Consider the following 20289-nt stretch of genomic DNA (forward strand, 5'->3'; position numbering starts at 1 on the left):
AGTCCGGGGCTCAGAGAGCTCGGTGCCACGCAGCAGCCCCCACGCTCCCAGGGGCCAGCTCTGCCCCCGTCACCCCGCCACGCTCCCAGGGACCAGCTCTGCACCCGTCACCCCGCCGCGCTCCCAGGGGCCAGCTCTGCCCCCGTCACCCCGCAGCGCTCCCAGGGGCCAGCTCTGCCCCCGTCACCCCCGCAGCGCTCCCAGGGGCCAGCTCTGCCCCCGTCACCCAGCCACGCTCCCAGGGGCCAGCTCTGCCCCCGTCACCCCGCAGCGCTCCCAGGGGCCAGCTCTGCCCCCGTCACCCCCGCAGCGCTCCCAGGGGCCAGCTCTGCCCCCGTCACCCCGCCACGCTCCCAGGGACCAGCTCTGCACCCGTCACCCCGCCGCGCTCCCAGGGGCCAGCTCTGCCCCCGTCACCCCGCCACGCTCCCAGGGGCCAGCTCTGCACCCGTCACCCAGCCACGCTCCCAGGGGCCAGCTCTGCACCCGTCACCCCCGCCACGCTCCCAGGGGCCAGCTCTGCCCCCGTCACCCCGCAGCGCTCCCAGGGGCCAGCTCTGCCCCCGTCACCCCGCCACGCTCCCAGGGGCCAGCTCTGCCCCCGTCACCCCGCCACGCTCCCAGGGGCCAGCTCTGCCCCCGTCACCCCGCCACGCTCCCAGGGGCCAGCTCTGCCCCCGTCACCCCGCCATGCTCCCAGGGGCCAGCTCTGCCCCCGTCACCCCGCAGCGCTCCCAGGGGCCAGCTCTGCACCCGTCACCCCGCCACGCTCCCAGGGGCCAGCTCTGCACCCGTCGCCCCGCAGCGCTCCCAGGGGCCAGCTCTGCACCCGTCGCCCCGCCGTGCTCCCTGCGGCTCTCAGGGGCCAGCTCTGCACCCGTCGCCCCGCCGTGCTCCCTGCGGCTCCCAGGGGCCAGCCTTGCACCCGTCACCCCCCCGCCGTGCTCCCCGCGGCTCCCAGGGGCCAGCTCTGCACACGTCACCCCCCCCCGCCGTGCTCCCCGCGGCTCCCAGGGGCCAGCTCTGCACCCGTCACCCCCCCCGCCGTGCTCCCCGCGGCTCTCAGGGGCCAGCTCTGCCCCCGTCACCCCCCCCCGCCGTGCTCCCCGCGGCTCTCAGGGGCCAGCTCTGCAGCCGTCACCCCCCCCGCCGTGGTCCCCGCGGCTCCCAGGGGCCAGCTCTGCAGCCGTCACCCCCCCCCCGCCATGCTCCCCGCGGCTCCCAGGGGCCAGCTCTGCACCCGTCACCCCCCCCGCCGTGCTCCCCGCGGCTCCCAGGGGCCAGCTCTGCACCCGTCACCCCCCCCGCCGTGCTCCCCGCGGCTCCCAGGGGCCAGCTCTGCACCCATCGCGCTCCCCGCGGCTCTCAGGGGCCAGCTCTGCACCCGTCACCCCCCCCGCCGTGCTCCCCGCGGCTCTCAGGGGCCAGCTCTGCACCCGTCACCCCCCCCCCCCGCCGTGCTCCCCGCGGCTCCCAGGGGCCAGCTCTGCACACGTCGCCCCCCCCCCCCCCCCGCCGTGCTCCCCGCGGCTCTCAGGGGCCAGCTCTGCACCCGTCGCGCTCCCCGCGGCTCTCAGGGCAGGACGTAGGCCCGCGGGTGCCTTGGGAACAGCCGGGTGCGGAGGGAGCTGGGCCGTGCCCCTCGCTGGAATGCTGCGCCCTCGCGGCTGGCTGCCTGCGCTCTCGCCCCGCCTGGCTTGCGGCTGCCTGCGCGCGTCGTGCTGCTGAGTCTTTGCTTTCCCTTCCCACCAGTGGAGAAATGGGGCGCGGAGGAGGTGGCGGCCTGGCTCGACGCGCTTGGCTTAGGGGAATACAAAGACATTTTTTCCCGCCACGACATCCAGGGCTCAGAGCTGATCCTGCTGGAGAGGAGAGACTTGAAGGTACCCGTGTGACTGCGGGCGGCCGGCCTCTCCCCTGGGTGCCCGACTGGGGCGCCGTGCCCCTGCACAACCCCGGGAAGGCCTGGCGGCCGGCTCCCTCGCCTGGGACCTGGCACTGGCACTGGGGTGGTACCGGCCAGGGCAGCCAGGTGACATGAGCTGGGGGGGCGGGTTCCCACAGAGCATCCTAGACTCGAACCGGGCCCTGGAGACTGCACCTGAGTGCCACCCGCCTGCAGGCACGGCTCTCGCTGCCCCCGCGGGCCCGCTCCTTGCCAGGACGGCACTCCCCCTCAGGGGCCGGGTGCCTGGGGACCCTGCCTTCCTGGCCTTGGAGACACGGCAGTTCTGGGGGAACCGCTCTGAAGCCAGCCGAGTCCACGAAACATGGCGGTGCAGCCAGGAGCCATTTCTGCTGGGAACCTGTCAGCGAAAACGTTCCGAGCAGCCCTTCCCTCCGTCTCCCGCCTGCCCCCCCTCCTCCCGCCTGCCCCCTCCTCCCGCCTGCCCCGCTCCTTCTACTGCCTGCCCCTCCTCCCACCTGCCTCCCTACTCCCGCCTGCCCCCTCCGTCTCCCGCCTGCCCCCTCCTCCCGCCTGCCCCCCTCCTCCCGCCTGCTCCCCCTCCTCCCGCCTGCCCCGCTCCTTCTACTGCCTGCCCCCTCCTCCCACCTGCCTCCCTACTCCCGCCTGCCCTGCTCCTTCTACTGCCTGCCCCCTCCGTCTCCCGCCTGCCCCCCTCCTCCCGCCTGCCCTGCTCCTTCTACTGCCTGCCCCCTCCGTCTCCCGCCTGCCCCCTCCTCCCGCCTGCCCTGCTCCTTCTACTGCCTGCCCCTCCTCCCACCTGCCTCCCTACTCCCGCCTGCCCCCTCCGTCTCCCGCCTGCCCCCTCCTCCCGCCTGCTCCCCCTCCTCCCACCTGCCTCCCTACTCCTGCCTGCCCCCTCCGTCTCCCGCCTGCTCCCCCTCCTCCTGCCTGCCCCGCTCCTTCTACTGCCTGCCCCTCCTCCCGCCTGCCCCCTCCTCCCGCCTGCCCCGCTCCTTCTACTGCCTGCCCCCTCCTCCCACCTGCCTCCCTACTCCCGCCTGCCCTGCTCCTTCTACTGCCTGCCCCCTCCGTCTCCCGCCTGCCCCCCTCCTCCCGCCTGCCCTGCTCCTTCTACTGCCTGCCCCCTCCGTCTCCCGCCTGCCCCCCTCCTCCCGCCTGCCCTGCTCCTTCTACTGCCTGCCCCTCCTCCCACCTGCCTCCCTACTCCCGCCTGCCCCCTCCGTCTCCCGCCTGCCCCCTCCTCCCGCCTGCTCCCCCTCCTCCCACCTGCCTCCCTACTCCTGCCTGCCCCCTCCGTCTCCCGCCTGCTCCCCCTCCTCCTGCCTGCCCCGCTCCTTCTACTGCCTGCCCCTCCTCCCGCCTGCCCCCTCCTCCCGCCTGCCCCGCTCCTTCTACTGCCTGCCCCTCCTCCCGCCTGCCCCCTCCGTCTCCCGCCTGCCCCCTCCGTCTCCCGCCTGCCCCCCTCCTCCCGCCTACCCAGGTCTTGTGCGTTCTGCCCCATTCCCCCTCCCGCCTGCCCCAGTCTCGCACTTTCTGCCCTGCTCTGCTTCCAGCCTGCCCCGCTCCCCTCCCACCTACCCGGCTCTTGTGCTTTCTGCCCCGTTCCCCCTCCCACCTGCCCCGCTCCTCTTCCTGCCTGCCCCGGTCTCGCGCTTTCCGCCCTGCTCCGCTTCCAGCCAACAGTGCACGGAGGCCGGTGGGGCTGAGGCTGCAGGGCAGGGGCTGGCTCAGAATGGGCCGCTTGCCTGTGGGGAGTCTGGCCCCTGGGGGGCCGGGGCTGGTCAGAGCCCGGGGCGGCAGTGCCCCATGGACAGACACCCTCTCCCGGCTGTCCCCCACAGGACCTGGGGGTCGCAAAGGTGGGCCATGTGAAGAGGATTCTCCAGGGGATTAAAGACATCAGCATGTGACGGAAGCAGAACGTGGCCGTGCCGCTGCGGGGGACTCTCGGCGCTGGATGGGTCGCCCGGCCCTCTCGCCCCGGCAGCCACGCTCCCCGCCGAACACCAGGCCTCTCCTCGCCCGCCGCCCTCCCCCGAGCATGGCTCACCCCGCGTGGCCGGGGCTGCTGTGGCTCTGGGCAGGAAGGCCGCCGGGTTTCGCGGGCGACCTGCAGGCTTGGGCGTGACAGTGGTGGAGTCACGTGGCCTCCAGGAGCCGGGCGATGCAGGCCCCGTGTCCCGCGGCTTTTCTCCTCATCGTGGAGCTGTGGGCGGCTGGGCTGGCGGCTGCTCCCGGCCCGGCCCAGCATGTGGGCCCGCCGGTGCCCCACGGCCGCCAGTGCAGCCCTCGGCAGTGCCCTGGAGCCAAGCTGGCCCTGGCAGTGCGCTGTGGCATGGCTTGCGCCCGGGCTGCTCTCTGGGGCCGGCAGCTGGTTCCCCCGGCCCCCCAGGGCATGCTGGGCTGCCTGCCGGGTAGGCCGCCGGCCCTCGTGGCCCTGGGCTTGGGCTCCCTTAGCCGCGCGGCCCTCCAGGGGCAGCCTAGTCCCTGCCTCGGAAGGGCCAGTCTCGGGTCTTGGAGCCAGACGCCGGCAGGAGCACGTGAGCTTCACGAGCCCCCCGTGCTCAAGGCCCGTCCGCATCTTCCCAGCTGCCCCAGGCAGCCCGTGGGCCCCGCTCTCGTCCCTGCCACGCCCCAGGCGGCTGTGAAGTAGCACCGGGCACGCGAGGGCCCTGCTAGAGCCCCTGGGACTGGGGGGGGGGGGGGCTGCTCACGCAAGCCCCAGAGCCTCTCCCTGGTTCACCAGGGAGGCTGTGGAGCTGTAACGGTGGAAAGCACCAAGCCCCCCCCCGCTGTATTTAAACCCTGTAAATAGGTTCTGAGAAGTATTTATTGCTGTGAGCTGTAACCATGTAATTTATTGTGTGGGATTGCACGGGGCTGGGGTGGTGCAGCAGGTACTCCGCCCGCTAGCTGGAGGCCTCCGCCCTGATCCCCGTGGCATGAAAGCCTGCCCCCCAGCTCCCTGGCCCCCGGGCAGTGCCCCGAAAGGAGCCAGGCAGGGCGGCGGAAGGAGTTACTTGACTTCCAAAAAACCACCTTGAAATACAGAAAGTTGAGTCCAAACAAGTTTCCCCCCATTTTGCTAACCAGCTGTGGGCTGGCCCCTGCACGGGCTTGTCAGCACAGCCTGTGCTCACCCTGCCCAGGCACTGGGACGGTGCGCCAGTGCTCTGCCCTGCGGCCAGCTGGCCAAGCGGTCGCCGGGGTCCGCTGCAAGCTGGCTTATGCCAGGGGCTAAGTGCAGGGAGGGTGCTGCCTGCAGGCCCCCCGAAAGGCTCGTGAGCTTTCTCCCGGCACCAAAATGTGTGTGGCAGTGGCCCTGCAGTGCAGGGGCTGGGCCCTCTGGCTTGGCCCTAAGGGGCCTGGGCCAGCTCCTCCAGACCCAGGGGCTGAAACAGGGCCCTAAGGGCTGCATTTGTGTCCAGTGGCATGGCACCGCCCCAAGGACGGCCCCCCGCCACGCGCTGGATGCAAACGCCTGGGGCTGCCTTGCGCTCCTGCCACGCTCTGCCCACAGCCGGCTGGGACCTGTGGCTGCAGGCCACGTGTGGGGGGAAGCAGGCCAGCCTGGTGCAGGCAGACCCGGGACACCCAGGGCCCCTACACATCTCCAGGGAGGAGCCAGGAAGCAGCTGCCTCCAGCAAAGCTGGGCTCTGCAGGGCTGTGTGATGGGCTGTCCAGTTACATGGCCTGGCTGGAGGCAGGGGAGGGGTCTGTACCTCCAGGCCCCCCCCCTTCCAGAGCCAGGCAGTGGAGGAGAGGTGTCCGAGGCCCTGCCTATGCTCCCTGCAGGGGGGTGGGGGGGGAACAGTGAGAACCCTGCCAGGGTGGGAAGCCAGACCCTTGTGCACTAACTGATCCCGTTGTGACTGTCGGGGTGTGTGTGTGTGGCCATTTCCCTGGCAGCAGCTGCTGCCCCCGCACAGGCTGGGGGTCCGGGGGGGTGGGAGGGGGGGTTAATAGGAGCCTGAGGCTGGCTCCCCAGGGGCAGGGCATCTCCCTTGGCTTGGTGCAAATTGACCTCATCTGGCTGAGCCGGCGCCTGCATCCCGGCCCACGTGGGCCGCCGAGCAGCTGGAGCAGGGTGAGAGGCCTGAGCCCCGCTGGGGCCAGACACTGGGCTCCCCCCACCTGCAGGATGCCGGGGCCCAGGGCTGCAGGTGAAGCGAGGCCAGGGAGCTGCTGCATTCCAGGGGGCCCCAGGGCCCAGGCCTAAGGCAGCCGGCTGCAGCCAGTGCCCAGCCCTCCTCACGTCCTCCGTGTCTGTGCTGCTGGGGGGGGCGTAGGGGAAAGGATCAGTGACCCTTCCCCCCGCGAGTGACCCCTGCCAGGCTGGGGGCTGCTACCTGTAAGCGATTAAACACTGGAACGCTGCCTGTGTGCTCTTCCTGGGGGCAGGCCCTGCGCGGGGGGCAGCCCTTCCACGCCCGCCTTCAAGTGAGCCGGCCCCCGCCCCTTGGGGTAAGCCATGGGGGCAGCAGGGCCGGGGGGGGCTATTACTGGCAATGGGAAGAGGGGGGAAGCATTGCCCCATTTCACACTCAGCCATGGGGAACAGCCTCATTCTCTACCCCCCACACGCTGGCGCTGCCTGGGCCCGGGGGGGCTGCAGCTGCTGAGGAGGAAGCAGCAGGGTGCTCGCAGCACAGCCCCCCTGGAACGAGGGGCCGGGCCCGGGGCTTTGCTCTGCAGCTCCCAGCGCTTGCAGGCAGGGTCGGAGTCAGCACTACGGCCCTGGGCCCCCTTTGCCGGCAGGGAGCTGGGGGCTCAGCCCTGCTCCTGCTGCAGGGCCCCACCGCTGGCAGCACCAGGCTGTGCTGCAGGCACGGAGCTGGGGGGCAGCAGCCCCGGGCCCAAGGGCCACACGCCCCCTGGGGCCTGCTTTCCCTGCCTCGGGGCAGGAGCCAGGCAGCCGGTGCCAGGCGACAGGTACAAGGTATTTTATTGGCTTCTTTTAACAGTATTTCCCCCCCAACGTTTTCTACACCCCCGCCCCCGGCCCCACATTAAAACTCTATGTACAGACCCATGGGCCACGGCAGGGAGACTATTTACACGGCTATTTACACGCGGCCCCGCCCCACATGCGCTAGCTCCTCAGCGCCGCCTCCAGCCGCAGCATGTCCATGGGCGCGCTCTTGGCCACTTCGAAGAAGACCCTGGAAAGGCGACAGGGTGAGCGCTGCGCCGGGCGGGGGCGAGGGCGGGGGGCTGGCCTGTGGCCGCCTGTGGCCGGGTGCGGAGGGCTCCCCTCTCCCCACACTGGCGTTAGATCCCCGGGCAGGTCAGCCTGGCCCCGCGGGCGCAGGGAGCCGAGCGCCCCCCCAACAACCCTTCCAGGCCCCTTCGCACCGCGCCAAGCGGCAGCAACAGGAACAATCTCCCCCCGTTGGCAGGTGCTACCCCCCCGCCCCCCAGCACGAGCTTTGCCCCAGCAGGACCCGGTGGGCAGCACTGGCCCATGGGAAGCAGCAGGCCTGGGCTGCAGGACGGAGCCCCTGCGGGGCAGCCCGCCCAAGAAGCCAGAGAGGAGGGGGGCAGCCCAGCTTATCCATAGGGGCCCTCGGGCACCGCCCCCCCCCCCCCCGCAGCAGGGCACTGTGGTTGGGGCGGCTCGCAGCCCATGCCCCGGCTGCCTAGTCAGGTGACCCGCCAGGGGCAGCACCCCCTGCTGGCAGTGGAAGGGAGCTGCTGGAGGCCACTCACCGGTGGGAGTACTTGGTGCGCACGGCCTTCAGCTTGTCGTCGTGCTGGTAGGTCAGCAGGAAGTTCAGCCTCTTCACCAGCGGCTGGAGGTCCCGGGTGCTGTACCCGCTGTGGCACTCCAGCGTGGGGCTCTGCAAGGCCACAGGCTCAGCGCCTGCCCCGGGCCAGTCTCCTCCTGGGGAGTACGGAGCAGGGGCAGGCCCACCCAGCTCCCTGAACAAAGCCAAAGCCAGGCCCTTGGTGCCACCCCCACCTGCAAACAGGCACCGAGGCCGGGGGGGCACCCCAAGACTGGAGCCAGCTGCCAGGCAGCGGGCATGGGACGGTCGTCCCCGGGCCCGTGGGGCCACCTGCGGAGGGATGAGCAACCCTGGGGCCTGGCTGGGGAGCCGGGGGCAGCTCTGGGCCTGCCCAGCACAGCAGCCTCAGGAGAGGGGAGGGAGGCCGGGGAGCAGCGGGGACCCCGGAGAGAAGCCTGGGGCCCTGCCAGGGAGGAACTCAGGCCCCGCAGGCTGGTGTGGAGCAGCTGTCAGGGCAGGGCTCGGGGCGAAGCGGGAAGGGTGGGGCGCCCCCACCCAGCCACCGGCTCCAGGGACCAGCTCACCCCGGGCCGGACACGGACGCCTTGGCCTGGGGACCAGCCTGACGAGGGCTCGAGGAGTCCAGCGGACAAAGGGCCGTTCTGGGCAGCTGCCAGCCGGGTTCGTGGCCCTGGGGAGGAGCCGGACACTCACCCAGCCGCCGAGACTCTTCATCTTGAGAGCCAGGAGCAGGCAGCCGGCAGCCAGCTTGGAGGCGCTCTCCTGCACGTAGTCGTACTCCAGCAGCGTCATCTCGCAGATGAAGCGGGCCAGAGTCAGCGTCTCCATGCTGGCGCGAGCGCACTGGGGCCAAGCCAGGAGAGGGGCCATGAGAGAGGGATCTCCCTGCAGCACCCGGCAGAGGGGCCCAGAGCAGGGTGGCCAGGCACTGGCACAGGGGGCAGAGCAGGGCGGGTACGCGGGCAGGCACCGGCGCGGGGGCAGAGCAGGGTGGCCAGGCACTGGCACAGGGGGCGGAGCAGGGCGGGTACGCGGGCAGGCACCAGCGCGGGGGCAGAGCAGGGTGGCCAGGCACTGGCACAGGGGGCGGAGCAGGGCGGGTACGCGGGCAGGCACCAGCGCGGGGGCAGAGCAGGGTGACCAGGCACTGGCACAGGGGGCGGAGCAGGGCGGGTACGCAGGCAGGCACCGGCGCGGGGGCAGAGCAGGGTGGCCAGGCACTGGCACAGGGGGCGGAGCAGGGCGGGTACGCGGGTAGGCACCGGCGTGGGGGCAGAGCCGGGTGGCCAGGCACTGGCACAGGGGGCACAGCAGGGCGGGTACGCAGGCAGGCACCGGTGCGGGGGCAGAGCAGGGTGGCCAGGCACTGGCACAGGGGGCGGAGCAGGGCGGGTACGCGGGCAGGCACCGGCGTGGGGGCAGAGCAGGGTGACCAGGCACTGGCACAGGGGGCGGAGCAGGGCGGGTACGCGGGCAGGCACCGGCGCGGGGGCAGAGCAGGGTGGCCAGGCACTGGCACAGGGGGCGGAGCAGGGCGGGTACGCGGGCAGGCACCGGCGCGGGGGCAGAGCAGGGTGACCAGGCACTGGCACAAGGGGCGGAGCAGGGCGGGTACGCGGGCAGGCACCGGCGTGGGGGCAGAGCCGGGTGGCCAGGCACTGGCACAGGGGGCGGAGCAGGGCGGGTACGCGGGCAGGCACCGGCGCGGGGGCAGAGCAGGGTGGCCAGGCACTGGCACAGGGGGCGGAGCAGGGCGGGTACGCGGGCAGGCACCGGCGCGGGGGCAGAGCAGGGTGGCCAGGCACTGGCACAGGGGGCGGAGCAGGGCACGCAGGCACTGGCACAGCAGGGGTGGGGGGGCAGAGCAGGGTGGGTGCTGGCTGATGGTCCCACCCAGCTGATCGCAGCCAACTCACTGCAACCCAGGCTCATGGGGGTGGGGTGGCACACGGACCCTGGGACCAAGGGGAGAGTCCCTGAGGGCCCGCCTGGCTGCCCAGCCAGCTCTCACAAGCCTGGCAGCTGGGGCTCACCAGCCTCTCATCCCCTGAGCCCACGGGGAAGGCTCCTGCCTTCAGGCCTGAGCCCCAGACGCTTCCGCCCCTTCTGGAGCCCACAGCCGAGCCAGCCTCAATCCCCGTGCCTGGCCGATGCATCGGGCAGAGCCGGGAGACCAGTGGGCAGGGGTGGAGGAGCCGGCCTGCGCTTCCACCCACCCGAGGGCCAGGCTGCAGGGCCAAGGAGCAAGCGGAGACACAGGCACGGCCCTTGCCCCTGTCCCCGGGACTGGGTGCGGCGGGACCGCAGGCTGGCAGGCAGGATGGGAGCGGGAGCGCTGGTTTGCCGGTCACAGCCCCAGGGAGCCGGCACGTGGCCTGTGGCGAAGGCGCAGGCTTCGCTGCCTCTGCGGCACGGCCAGCCCGGCCCCGCCCTGCAGTGCGGGGCGTTGACGCCAGCGGGGCAGGGCAGCACCGAGCCCCCGAGCCGGGCCGGGCCCCACCTTGGCAAACCTCCGCAGGAAGCGATAGGGGATGGGAATGTTGATGTCGAACTTCAGCGTGCGCAGGATGCTCATCTCCATGGCGATCAGCTCCTCCCGCTTGTAGGCGTCGTCGCAGATGTAGAGAAAGTCGTCCACGCAGGGGGGGCAGCGCTCCTGGGGCACAGCCACGGGACACTCAGCCGCCGGGCAGGGCTCCAGGCGAGACGAGTCCCGCGGGGGCGCGGCGCCGGGGCCCAGGGACCGCTGGAGAGCCGGGTGCGAGGCGGCTGCCCGGCGGGGATGCACCAGACGCCCCCCGCAGGCGGCGTGGCCGTGAGGTGCCCCTGCAGCCGGGTGCCACCCCACTCCCCTGCAAAATCAGCCCCCCCCAGCTAGGAAAGGCTGCTGCAGGGTCTCATGGGAGCTCAGGATGCAGTGCATTGTGGGAGATGTAGTCCAATGGGGAGGTGTAGAAAATCCAGCTGGAGACAACCCAACAGCTCCCATAATGCACTGCAGCAGCACCCTGGATCGAAATGGCAGGCTGGGGCCTGGGAGCCACGTTCTGAATGGGCAGTTCGGAGCCGTTCTGCCCGTGGGGCCGTGGCCGGTCCCATGCCAACCGCCCTTCCCAAGCACAGAGCATTGGCAGCTCTTGGGGGCCCGAGTGCATCCACCCTGCCCCCCGTCCCTCCTTGGGCAGGGAAACCCCGCGGGGAAAGGCGGCCGCCCTGGACGTGCCCGTGGTGCGCCCTCCGGCCCGGCACAGAGGGGCCGTGCCAGCGCGTTCGCCACTAGCACAGGGCCACGCGGCCCCCCCGCACCTCGAACTTGGACGCGATGAGGATGGCCGTGGAGCCGATGAGCTGCAGCTTGTCCCTCATGCTCACCACCTCCACCAGGTAGTGATCCACCAGCTTCACCGCCAGGTACAGCGTCTCGTGGTTCAGCTCGAAGTTCTCCTGGGGAGAGGCAGCGGGATGGGCACACGCCAGCCAGCAATCCCAGCCAGGGAGCCCCCCCGGGCCGCCACGCCCCCGGGCCCCTCCCGTCCTCAGACGCTCCCCCTGTGACGCGATTAAGCAGCCAGGGGAAACGCTTCCCATTCCCGGGGGGGAAGGGGGGGGGGGGCTCTGCTGCTCTGCCCGGGCTGCCCGCGCCCGGCACAGCTCAGCACCCTCTGGCACAGGGCAGGGATCCCGGTGAGGGACCCCCCGGGCTGTGCTGCCGCTCCCGATGCAGCCCGGAGGATCAGAGCCTGCGTCTCCACGAGGTAACGGCCTCCTCCCACGAGCACGTGGCTTCCTGCCCCGGCTACAGCTCCCTTTCCTCAGCCCCGCCCCCGGCTGCGGCCCCTCTCCCCCACGCTGGGCTCCCAACACCCACAGCCCCGGCCCCTCCCTCCCCCAAGCCGAGCGCACACCTGGACCTCCACCATCCAGTCCACCAGGATGGCGCGCATGTCCCGGCTGATGTCGTGCTGCTTCTCCATGTAGTTTGGGAGCAAGAACTTCTCCTGCAAGGGAGCCACAGGGAGGCTGGTGGTGAGCAAACACCCTGGGGCCGTGGCCAGCAGCTGCCCCTCACGGGGGGCCCCTGCGCCCCCGCCCAGCCCGGCTGATCCTACCCGCCCCACGAGAGGGGGCCCATGGCCCAGCGCTGGGGGCACGGAGCTGCGAGGAGAGCGGCTGTACTGGGGCTTTGCCACGCGGAGGCGAGCTAGGAACCAGCCTGCTCCCTGCTGGCCGGGCTGAGGGGGAATGGCCACCAGGGCCTGACAGGGACAGAGCAGCCGCCAGCCACCCTGCCAGGGAGCCCGGGCCCAGGGGAGGCTGTGAGGAGCGGGCAGGCCGAGACCTGCTGCAGGCTGAGCCAGGCCAGCCCGGCCAGGAGCCTGGGGCGCTTGGAATCGAGCTTTGAGCCTTAAGCGCTAACCCAGCGCCCCCCACTGCGGTGTGCCAACCCTGGGGTCCCGCCTGCGCTGGCACGGCTCGAGGCGGCACGCTCCGCTCCAGACAGCAGGGTGCCCAGAGCCCAGGGCTTCGGCTTCCCAGCCTGGCTGCCCTCCCCTGCCAGCCTGGCACCTGGGCGTGCCGCCAGCAAGTGCAGCAGCCGGGCCCCGCGCCGAGCGCCACGCACCTCTCGCTCCTTCATGTAGCTGAAGATCTCCTGGGCGTACTCAGCGCTGGCGTAGGGGTCACCCAGCTGCTCCCTGTCGACGTCCTCAACGGCCGGTGCCTGCGGGGAAGTGGGTCAGGGCCCAGACACACCTCAAGAGGCTGCCAGGGATGGCTGGTCCCCCAGGGCTCTGCCAGCGCCCCCGGCTCACCTGGCACAGGGGCTGCTGATGGGGGCTGAGAGGTGTGGGGCAAAGCTGGGCCAGATCAGCAGCAGCTGCCACCGGCTCCGTCCTGCTCCCCCGGCTCAGCTGCCTCTGTGCAGCGGCGTGTCCTGCAGCGTGTGGCCCGACCTGCCCCAGCCGGCGGCCCAGCAACGGGCAAGGAGAGCGGCTGGACTTGGACCCCGCGCGGGCGAGCAGCGGGGGCAGTGACTGGGGCCCCGCCCTGGCACCCCCAGCAAGGGGTGAGGCAGCGCCCTCGGGGCAGGGAGGCCAGGGCACAAGCTCCACGTGCCCTACCCGCTGCTCACACCCGTCACCCTCCCGGGGGCAGTGGATCCGCAACAGCCCCCACTCCACTGACCTGCGCGGGCACCGGCTCCTTCTTGGGAACCGCTCTGGGCTCAGCTGGCGCCTCGGTTGGGGGCGTTTTCCTGGCCGACCTAGCAAGAGCACCGGGGTCAGACGGTGCAAGAGGCTGGGCTCGGGGGCGTTGATCATCTCCAGCCCACATCAGACCAGCATTCAGCTGGGCCAGGTCCCCTGCCAATAGCACCTGGGAGCAGGCGCTTCCGGGGCAAGAGCAAGAGCCCCCGGAACGAACAGACACCTGCCCAAGAGGGAAACGGCCTCCCCTCCCATCACTGGCAGAGGCGGGTTTACAGCCCTGCAGCATTTTATCCCAACTAATGTCACCAGGAAGGCCCCCCACAAAGCTCTTAGTCTGCATGAGACCTTGTGGCAGGGAGTTCCACAGGCAAACCGCGTGGTAAGGAAAAGGCATCTCCCTTCGGCAGTTTTACATGGAAAGGCTTCAGCTCCATTGACGCCTGCTGGCTAATCCCGCAGCCTGCCTGCTCCATGCCCCTCCCTGTGTACGAGCATCTTGGCACCTCTCTCCAAGGCACACAGGTCCCTTCCCTCCCCAGGGCTCCATCTCCTCACCGGGGACACGTGCGTGTCTGCCCTACCGCCCCCCCCCTCCCCCCCGCATCAGACGGGGGGCTGGATCCACCCAGCCTCCTGGGGCAACATGGCCTGCTGGAGTGGAATGGCATCCGACCCCCCAGCCTCCTGCCTGCGTTCAGCTGGGCCACACCCCCTGGGCCGCCCCTTCTCCCCCACAGCCGGCCTGGACGGAAGGGCGCCCCGCCGCTGTTACGCTGGGCAGCCTGGCTGGCAGCTCCTCCCACCATGCTCTTCCTCGCTCTCCGCGGCTGGACCCATTGCCGGCACGGAACCCTCTCCAAGGACCCCCCAGCTGGCACAGAGCAGGTGAACCGCTGCCGAAGTCCCCTGGCTCGCAGTCTGGACGGTGGCCAGGGCGGGGCCGCCGCAGCGGGGCAGGACCAGCGCCCATCCGAGCGAGGCCCACACAGCCCAAGGCGCCAGTCCCGGAGACTTACTCACTTTTTCAAGTTGATCTCGTTGTTCTTCAAGACCCCCGGAGCAGCCGGGCCCTTCTGGGCCTTCCTGGGCCCTGCCTTCACGGCCTCCTTCTTCCCCGGGCCGGCCTGGCCCTTGCGCGCCTGGCGGGGAGAGGGAGGGACAGGAATCAACATGGCAGAGGGGCAGCCCTCGGGTCACCGCCCTCCCCACGGCCCAGGGCCCTTCCCCCCCCCCCCCCCCTCCGGCCAACAGCCAGAGGGGCATACAGCCCATGAGCTCCTGTCCTCTGGCGAGGAGCCCACAGGCGGGCCGGGCAGTGCCTGGGGTGCTGAACCTGCTGCCTGCTCCCTTCCCCGGAGCCCTGGCTCTCGTGTCGTGCCGGGGGAGCGCATGTGCCCCTCACATGGGCCCTCCCCGTCTCTGCCAGGCCGATTGCAGCGGGGGCTACGCTCTGCGCCCTGCTGAGGGGTGAGGGGCTCCCCGTGCGGCGGAGGGGCCGGTGCGTGCTCCTTCGCAATACCGCGGCGTGCACTGCTCCCGGGCCCGAGGCACAGCGCGCCCGCTGCAGGGCAGCCGAGGAAGGGAGCTGGTCCGGCCTAAGCAGACAGTTTAGCTGCCTGCAGCTGTGAAGATTCACTGGTGCGGCCCCTGCCCAGGCCTAGCAGGGCACCTCAGGGCGGACCAGCGGCTAGAGCACGAGGCGGGAGAAGAGTTCGCTCCCAGATCAGAGCGCAGGGACCGATCCGCGGGAGCAGGGTCTTCCCGTCGGCGCAGAGGCCAGCGAGCCGTACCAGAGCAGGCCGCGCAGAGGAACCCTGCCCTGCGCCCTTACGTTGGTGATGTCTCCGAAGGCCGACCTCTTCTTGGGTGCCCCCTGGGGTGAGGACGGGGACCTCTTGGCTTGGGAGCTCTCCTCCTAGAACAAGGAGCAGATGAGGGAGATGGCGCCTGCCATGGACCCTTCCCCCTTCCCTTGGCAGCACGGCCCTGGCCCCACAGAGCAGCTTCCAGAACAGGTGGGGCTGGAGGGGGCCCAGCTTGGGAGTTTGCTCCCCCGAACGCCGCAGTGTCTGTGAGGGGCCGAGCTGGACGCCTGGGGCTGCCCGAGGGGACAGCCCAGAGCTTTCAAACATCCATGTGACCCAAGTGCTGGGACCCGCCTCGGCCCCGCTCTTCCAAGAGGGAGAAGCACCTTTCCCGGCACCTCCGGACCCATCGGGCAGGGGGATTACGAGCCTGCCACTCACCTTCTCGGTCCTGCCATTCTCCACGGCGCCTGCTTTGCCTGGCCGGGGCTGCTTGCTGCCCAGCGGCTTGGCGTTGCGTGGCACTGGCATCTTTCCCCGTCCGCCTCTGCCCAGCACACCTGCCAGACAAGAGCCCCCAACAAACCGCTGACTCATGAGCCCAATGCACTTCTCGGCCTCAGCCTCCCCCAGCGGCAGGCAAGCAGCAGCTACGCCCCCCCACGGATGGGGAAACTGAGGCGGGGAGGGAAAGGACTTGCCCAAGGGTACCCCGTGCGCAGGTTTAGCAGAGGGGTTATTTTCCAGCCACGCTCCCCTCTCTGATCCACGCCACAGAGCGGTGGCTGGCATGCTCTGCCCAGCCCCTTTAGCAGCGGCTCCCACACGGCCTTCAATGCACACACCCGCCTCGCTGCGCTCCCAGGCAGAGACCAGGACAAAACAGCTCCCGGCCCGCCAGCCTCACCCCGCCGGCTCTGGCTTCTCGGGGCCTATTGCAGCTTCCGGGTCCGTGCCCCTCTGCCTGCAGCTTTCAGCCCCAGGGCGCCCCCCATTCCATCACCGTCTGGCCAAGGAGCAGGGCAGCAAGCCCAGGGGGACGCACAGGAACCCCCCTGGTGCTGCGGGCAAAGGCAACGGCAAGGCAGCTTGGGCAGGGTCCCACGGGGGCCGCTCCTGCGGAACAAACACTCCTGGTGGCAACCCTGCCCCATGGCCCCGCGTGGGTGTCACGGTGCTTTGGGGAAGGGCAGCTGCACAGAAGCAGAGGCCTGGGCACCTTCTGCCCCTCCTCACGAGAGCCACTGCTAGAGCAGAGAAGCCAGCCCGTGCCTAGTAACCCTTTAAATGGCCCTCGGGTCCCACGCAAGGGAGTTTGGAGCCCAGGGTCGCAGGAGCGCTTGGCTGCTGGGACGTCCAGCAGCAGGAGAGGCAGGGACCAGGGAACACCCAAAAAATCCCTGGCCACAGCCACATGCCCTCCAGACCCAGGGCTGCAGAGCACCAGCCGCTCCCCCCTGGGCCGGCCGGCTGCAGAGGGACATGGCCCTTTGCTCCCACCCCCAAGGCAGGATATTTCATCAGTCCCCCTCCCCCCGGCTCTCTGCCACAGGTGCCAGCTCCCTCGCAGCTGGGCCCGCAGGGTGGCACAGGCGGGGGGCTGGGACCCAGCAGATCTGATCCAGGCTCAGGGCTCCCCCGGAGCAGAGGGCGCACAAAGCCTGCCACGGGAGCGGACAGGCAGGCCCAGGCCCGGGCGCGGCGAGGGGATGGGGCAGGGGGCGACAGCCCAGCGGAGCCGCACGCGGGACCGCGACTCTCCGCAGCTGCAGCCTCTGGGCGGCTCCCCGCTCGGCCCCCCCCCGCCCCGGGAAACCGAGACCCCAGCGGCCCCCGCCCGCCCCCCCCCCCCCCCGCCCCGGGAAACCGAGACCCCAGCGGCCCCCGCTCGGCCCCCCCCTCCCCGCCCCGGGAAACCGAGACCCCAGCGGCCCCCGCTCGGCCCCCCCCTCCCCGCCCCGGGGAAACCGAGACCCCAGCGGCCCCCGCTCGGCCCCCCCCCGCCCCGGGAAACCGAGACCCCAGCGGCCCCCGCTCGCCCCCCCCCCCCCGCCCCGGGAAACCGAGACCCCAGCGGCCCCCGCTCGGCCCCCCCCTCCCCGCCCCGGGAAACCGAGACCCCAGCGGCCCCCGCTCGGCCCCCCCTCCCCGCCCCGGGAAACCGAGACCCCAGCGGCCCCCGCCGGCCCCCCCCCCTCCCCGCCCCGGGGAAACCGAGACCCCAGCGGCCCCCGCTCGGCCCCCCCCCGCCCCGGGAAACCGAGACCCCAGCGGCCCCCGCCGGCCCCCCCCTCCCCGCCCCGGGAAACCGAGACCCCAGCGGCCCCCGCTCGGCCCCCCCCTCCCCGCCCCGGGGAAACCGAGACCCCAGCGGCCCCCGCTCGGCCCCCCCCCGCCCCGGGAAACCGAGACCCCAGCGGCCCCCGCTCGCCCCCCCCCCCCCCGCCCCGGGAAACCGAGACCCCAGCGGCCCCCGCTCGCCCCCCCCCCCCCCGCCCCGGGAAACCGAGACCCCAGCGGCCCCCGCTCGGCCCCCCCCCCCCGGGAAACCGAGACCCCAGCGGCCCCCGCTCTGCCCCCCCCTCCCCGCCCCGGGAAACCGAGACCCCAGCGGCCCCCGCTCGGCCCCCCCCTCCCCGCCCCGGGGAAACCGAGACCCCAGCGGCCCCCGCTCGGCCCCCCCCCGCCCCGGGAAACCGAGACCCCAGCGGCCCCCGCTCGCCCCCCCCCCCGCCCCGGGAAACCGAGACCCCAGCGGCCCCCGCTCGGCCCCCCTCCCCGCCCCGGGAAACCGAGACCCCAGCGGCCCCCGCTCGGCCCCCCCTCCCCGCCCCGGGGAAACCGAGACCCCAGCGGCCCCCGCTCGCCCCCCCCCCCCCGCCCCGGGAAACCGAGACCCCAGCGGCCCCCGCTCGCCCCCCCCCCCCCCGCCCCGGGAAACCGAGACCCCAGCGGCCCCCGCTCGCCCCCCCCCCCCCCCCGCCCCGGGAAACCGAGACCCCAGCGGCCCCCGCTCCCCCCCCCCCCCCCCGCCCCGGGAAACCGAGACCCCAGCGGCCCCCGCTCGCCCCCCCCCCCCCCCCCGCCCCGGGAAACCGAGACCCCAGCGGCCCCCGCTCGCCCCCCCCCCCCCCCCCGCCCCGGGAAACCGAGACCCCAGCGGCCCCCGCTCGCCCCCCCCCCCCCCCCGCCCCGGGAAACCGAGACCCCAGCGGCCCCCGCTCGCCCCCCCCCCCCCCCCGCCCCGGGAAACCGAGACCCCAGCGGCCCCCGCTCGCCCCCCCCCCCCCCCCGCCCCGGGAAACCGAGACCCCAGCGGCCCCCGCTCGCCCCCCCCCCCCCCCGCCCCGGGAAACCGAGACCCCAGCGGCCCCCGCTCGCCCCCCCCCCCCCCCGCCCCGGGAAACCGAGACCCCAGCGGCCCCCGCCCGCCCCCCCCCCCCCCCCGCCCCGGGAAACCGAGACCCCAGCGGCCCCCGCTCCCCCCCCCCCCCCCCCGCCCCGGGAAACCGAGACCCCAGCGGCCCCCGCTCGCCCCCCCCCCCCCCCCGCCCCGGGAAACCGAGACCCCAGCGGCCCCCGCTCGCCCCCCCCCCCCCCCCCGCCCCGGGAAACCGAGACCCCAGCGGCCCCCGCTCCCCCCCCCCCCCCCCGCCCCGGGAAACCGAGACCCCAGCGGCCCCCGCTCGCCCCCCCCCCCCCCCCCGCCCCGGGAAACCGAGACCCCAGCGGCCCCCGCTCGCCCCCCCCCCCCCCCCCGCCCCGGGAAACCGAGACCCCAGCGGCCCCCGCTCGCCCCCCCCCCCCCCCCGCCCCGGGAAACCGAGACCCCAGCGGCCCCCGCTCGCCCCCCCCCCCCCCCCCCCCCCCCGCCCCGGGAAACCGAGACCCCAGCGGCCCCCGCTCGCCCCCCCCCCCCCCCGCCCCGGGAAACCGAGACCCCAGCGGCCCCCGCTCGCCCCCCCCCCCCCCCCGCCCCGGGAAACCGAGACCCCAGCGGCCCCCGCTCGCCCCCCCCCCCCCCCGCCCCGGGAAACCGAGACCCCAGCGGCCCCCGCTCGCCCCCCCCCCCCCCCCGCCCCGGGAAACCGAGACCCCAGCGGCCCCCGCTCGCCCCCCCCCCCCCCGCCCCGGGAAACCGAGACCCCAGCGGCCCCCGCTCGCCCCCCCCCCCCCCCCGCCCCGGGAAACCGAGACCCCAGCGGCCCCCGCTCGCCCCCCCCCCCCCCGCCCCGGGAAACCGAGACCCCAGCGGCCCCCGCTCGCCCCCCCCCCCCGCCGCCCCGGGAAACCGAGACCCCAGCGGCCCCCGCTCCCCCCCCCCCCCCCCCGCCCCGGGAAACCGAGACCCCAGCGGCCCCCGCTCCCCCCCCGCCGCCCCGGGAAACCGAGACCCCAGCGGCCCCCGCTCGCCCCCCCGCCCCGGGAAACCGAGACCCCAGCGGCCCCCGCCCCGGGAAACCGAGACCCCAGCGGCCCCCGCTCGCCCCGGGAAACCGAGACCCCAGCGGCCCCCGCTCGCCCCCCCCGGCCCGGGAAACCGAGACCCCAGCGGCCCCCGCGCGGCCCCCCCGGCGTGCTCGGGGCCCGGGCAGCGATCCCAGACCGGGGGGGGGCAGCTCGTGCCCGCAGGTCCCGGGGGGGGGGGGCAGCTCGTGCCCGCAGGTCCCGGGGGGGGGGGGCTCACCTGGCCGCTCAGCGCCCGGGCCCGATCCCGGCCCGATCCGGCTCCGCCCGACAGCGGCGCCTGCGGCTGCGGCACAATGTGGATTTGAAAACTGCGGCTCTGGCCGGAGGGAGCCTGCGATTGGCCAGCCGGCAGCCAATCAGCGAGCCGCGCTGAATGCGTCGCTAAGGGGCGGTGCATAGCGTTTTTAAAAATCGGCGGGTTCAGCCAATGGGAGAACGGCTTCCAGGAGGTGGGCGGGCCAAGAGACGCGTAGGGCGTGGTCTCCCCATCCCTCGTCCCCCATTGGCTGGGAGCTCGTCGCGGCGCGTCTTGCTTTAAATTGACCTTAAAGGGCCAGGCGGCGGGAAGTGTCAGCCCCACGTGCCCCCTCCGCGCAGCCAGGGCCCAGGGACACCCCACGCGGAGCGAGGGCCCGGGCTCAGCCCCCCCCCACGCCAGCCCCATGACTCAGCCCCACCCCCGGCAGTCCTGTGCTCAGCCCCCCCCCCACGCCAGCCCCATGACTCAGCCCCCCCCCCCCGGCCGCCCTGGGCTCAGCCCCCCCCTGTTCCGGCCCAGGACTCAGTCCCCCCCGCCTGCTCCAGGGCTCGCCCCCCCCAGTGCCGGCCCGGGGCTCAGCCCCCCCCCCCCACGCCTGCTCCAGGGATCACCCCCCCCCAGTGCCGGCCTGGGGCTCAGTCCCCCCCACGCGTGCTCCAGGGATCACCCCCACAAGCCGGCCTGGGGCTCAGTTCCCCCCCCACGCCTGCTTCGGGGATCACCCCCCACCCCAGTGCCGGCCCGGGGCTCAGCCCCCCCCCCACCTGCTCCTTGGATCACCCCCACCCCAGTGCCGGTCCAGGGCTCAGTCCCCCCCCCCCACGCCTGCTCCAGGGCTCACCTCCCCCCCAGTGCCGGCCCGGG

At 73.3% G+C, this 20289-nt stretch overlaps 2 protein-coding genes across 8 annotated transcripts in view; one reads left to right on the plus strand and one right to left on the minus strand.

Moving 5' to 3' along the window:
- Positions 1–4619, plus strand: part of DGKK (diacylglycerol kinase kappa) — an 80505-nt gene extending 75886 nt beyond the window's left edge. For 5 of the 6 annotated variants that reach the window (XM_075896543.2, XM_075896544.2, XM_075941282.2 and 2 more), the window contains 2 exons: positions 1753–1883; positions 3772–4619. In XM_075896543.2, the coding sequence (XP_075752658.2) occupies positions 1753–1883; positions 3772–3840 (200 nt within the window). In that variant the 3' untranslated portion in view covers positions 3841–4619. The remainder of the gene's footprint in view (positions 1–1752; positions 1884–3771) is intronic. The other variant, XM_075896545.2, reaches the window with a different exon arrangement.
- A 143-nt stretch (positions 4620–4762) lies between these two features.
- On the minus strand, positions 4763–19534 carry CCNB3 (cyclin B3). Of its 2 annotated transcripts, XM_075896548.2 has the most exons (13): positions 19384–19471; positions 15604–15812; positions 15138–15256; positions 14723–14806; positions 13912–14030; positions 12866–12944; positions 12303–12401; positions 11587–11679; positions 10988–11125; positions 10182–10337; positions 8375–8524; positions 7641–7771; positions 4763–7093 (listed from the first exon to the last, which is right to left on the minus strand). In XM_075896548.2, the coding sequence occupies exons 3-13, from the start codon at positions 15225–15227 to the stop codon at positions 7024–7026; spliced, it is 1209 nt and encodes a 402-aa protein (XP_075752663.1). In that variant the 5' UTR covers positions 15228–15256; positions 15604–15812; positions 19384–19471; the 3' UTR covers positions 4763–7023. The 2 variants fall into 2 exon arrangements, with proteins under 2 accessions (XP_075752663.1, XP_075752662.1); XM_075896547.2 differs by lacking the exon at positions 15604–15812 and having other exon boundaries at positions 19384–19534.
- Positions 19535–20289: the final 755 nt, after the last annotated feature.

This window comes from Pelodiscus sinensis, chromosome 13, assembly GCF_052426305.1.
Source record: "Pelodiscus sinensis isolate ZL-2025 chromosome 13, ASM5242630v1, whole genome shotgun sequence".
In the NCBI taxonomy this organism is placed as follows: Eukaryota; Metazoa; Chordata; order Testudines; family Trionychidae; genus Pelodiscus; species Pelodiscus sinensis.

Coding starts and splice junctions, on each gene's coding strand:
- CCNB3 (XM_075896547.2), bottom strand. CDS start 15,227: ATGCCAGTGCCACGCAACGCCAAGCCGCTGGGCAGCAAGCAGCCCCGG. Junction 11,126..11,586: donor ACTGGATGGTGGAGGTCCAG/GTGTGCGCTCGG, acceptor GCCTCTCCCCAG/GAGAACTTCGAGCTGAACCA. Junction 10,338..10,987: donor TCATCGCGTCCAAGTTCGAG/GTGCGGGGGGGC, acceptor GCTGTGCCCCAG/GAGCGCTGCCCCCCCTGCGT.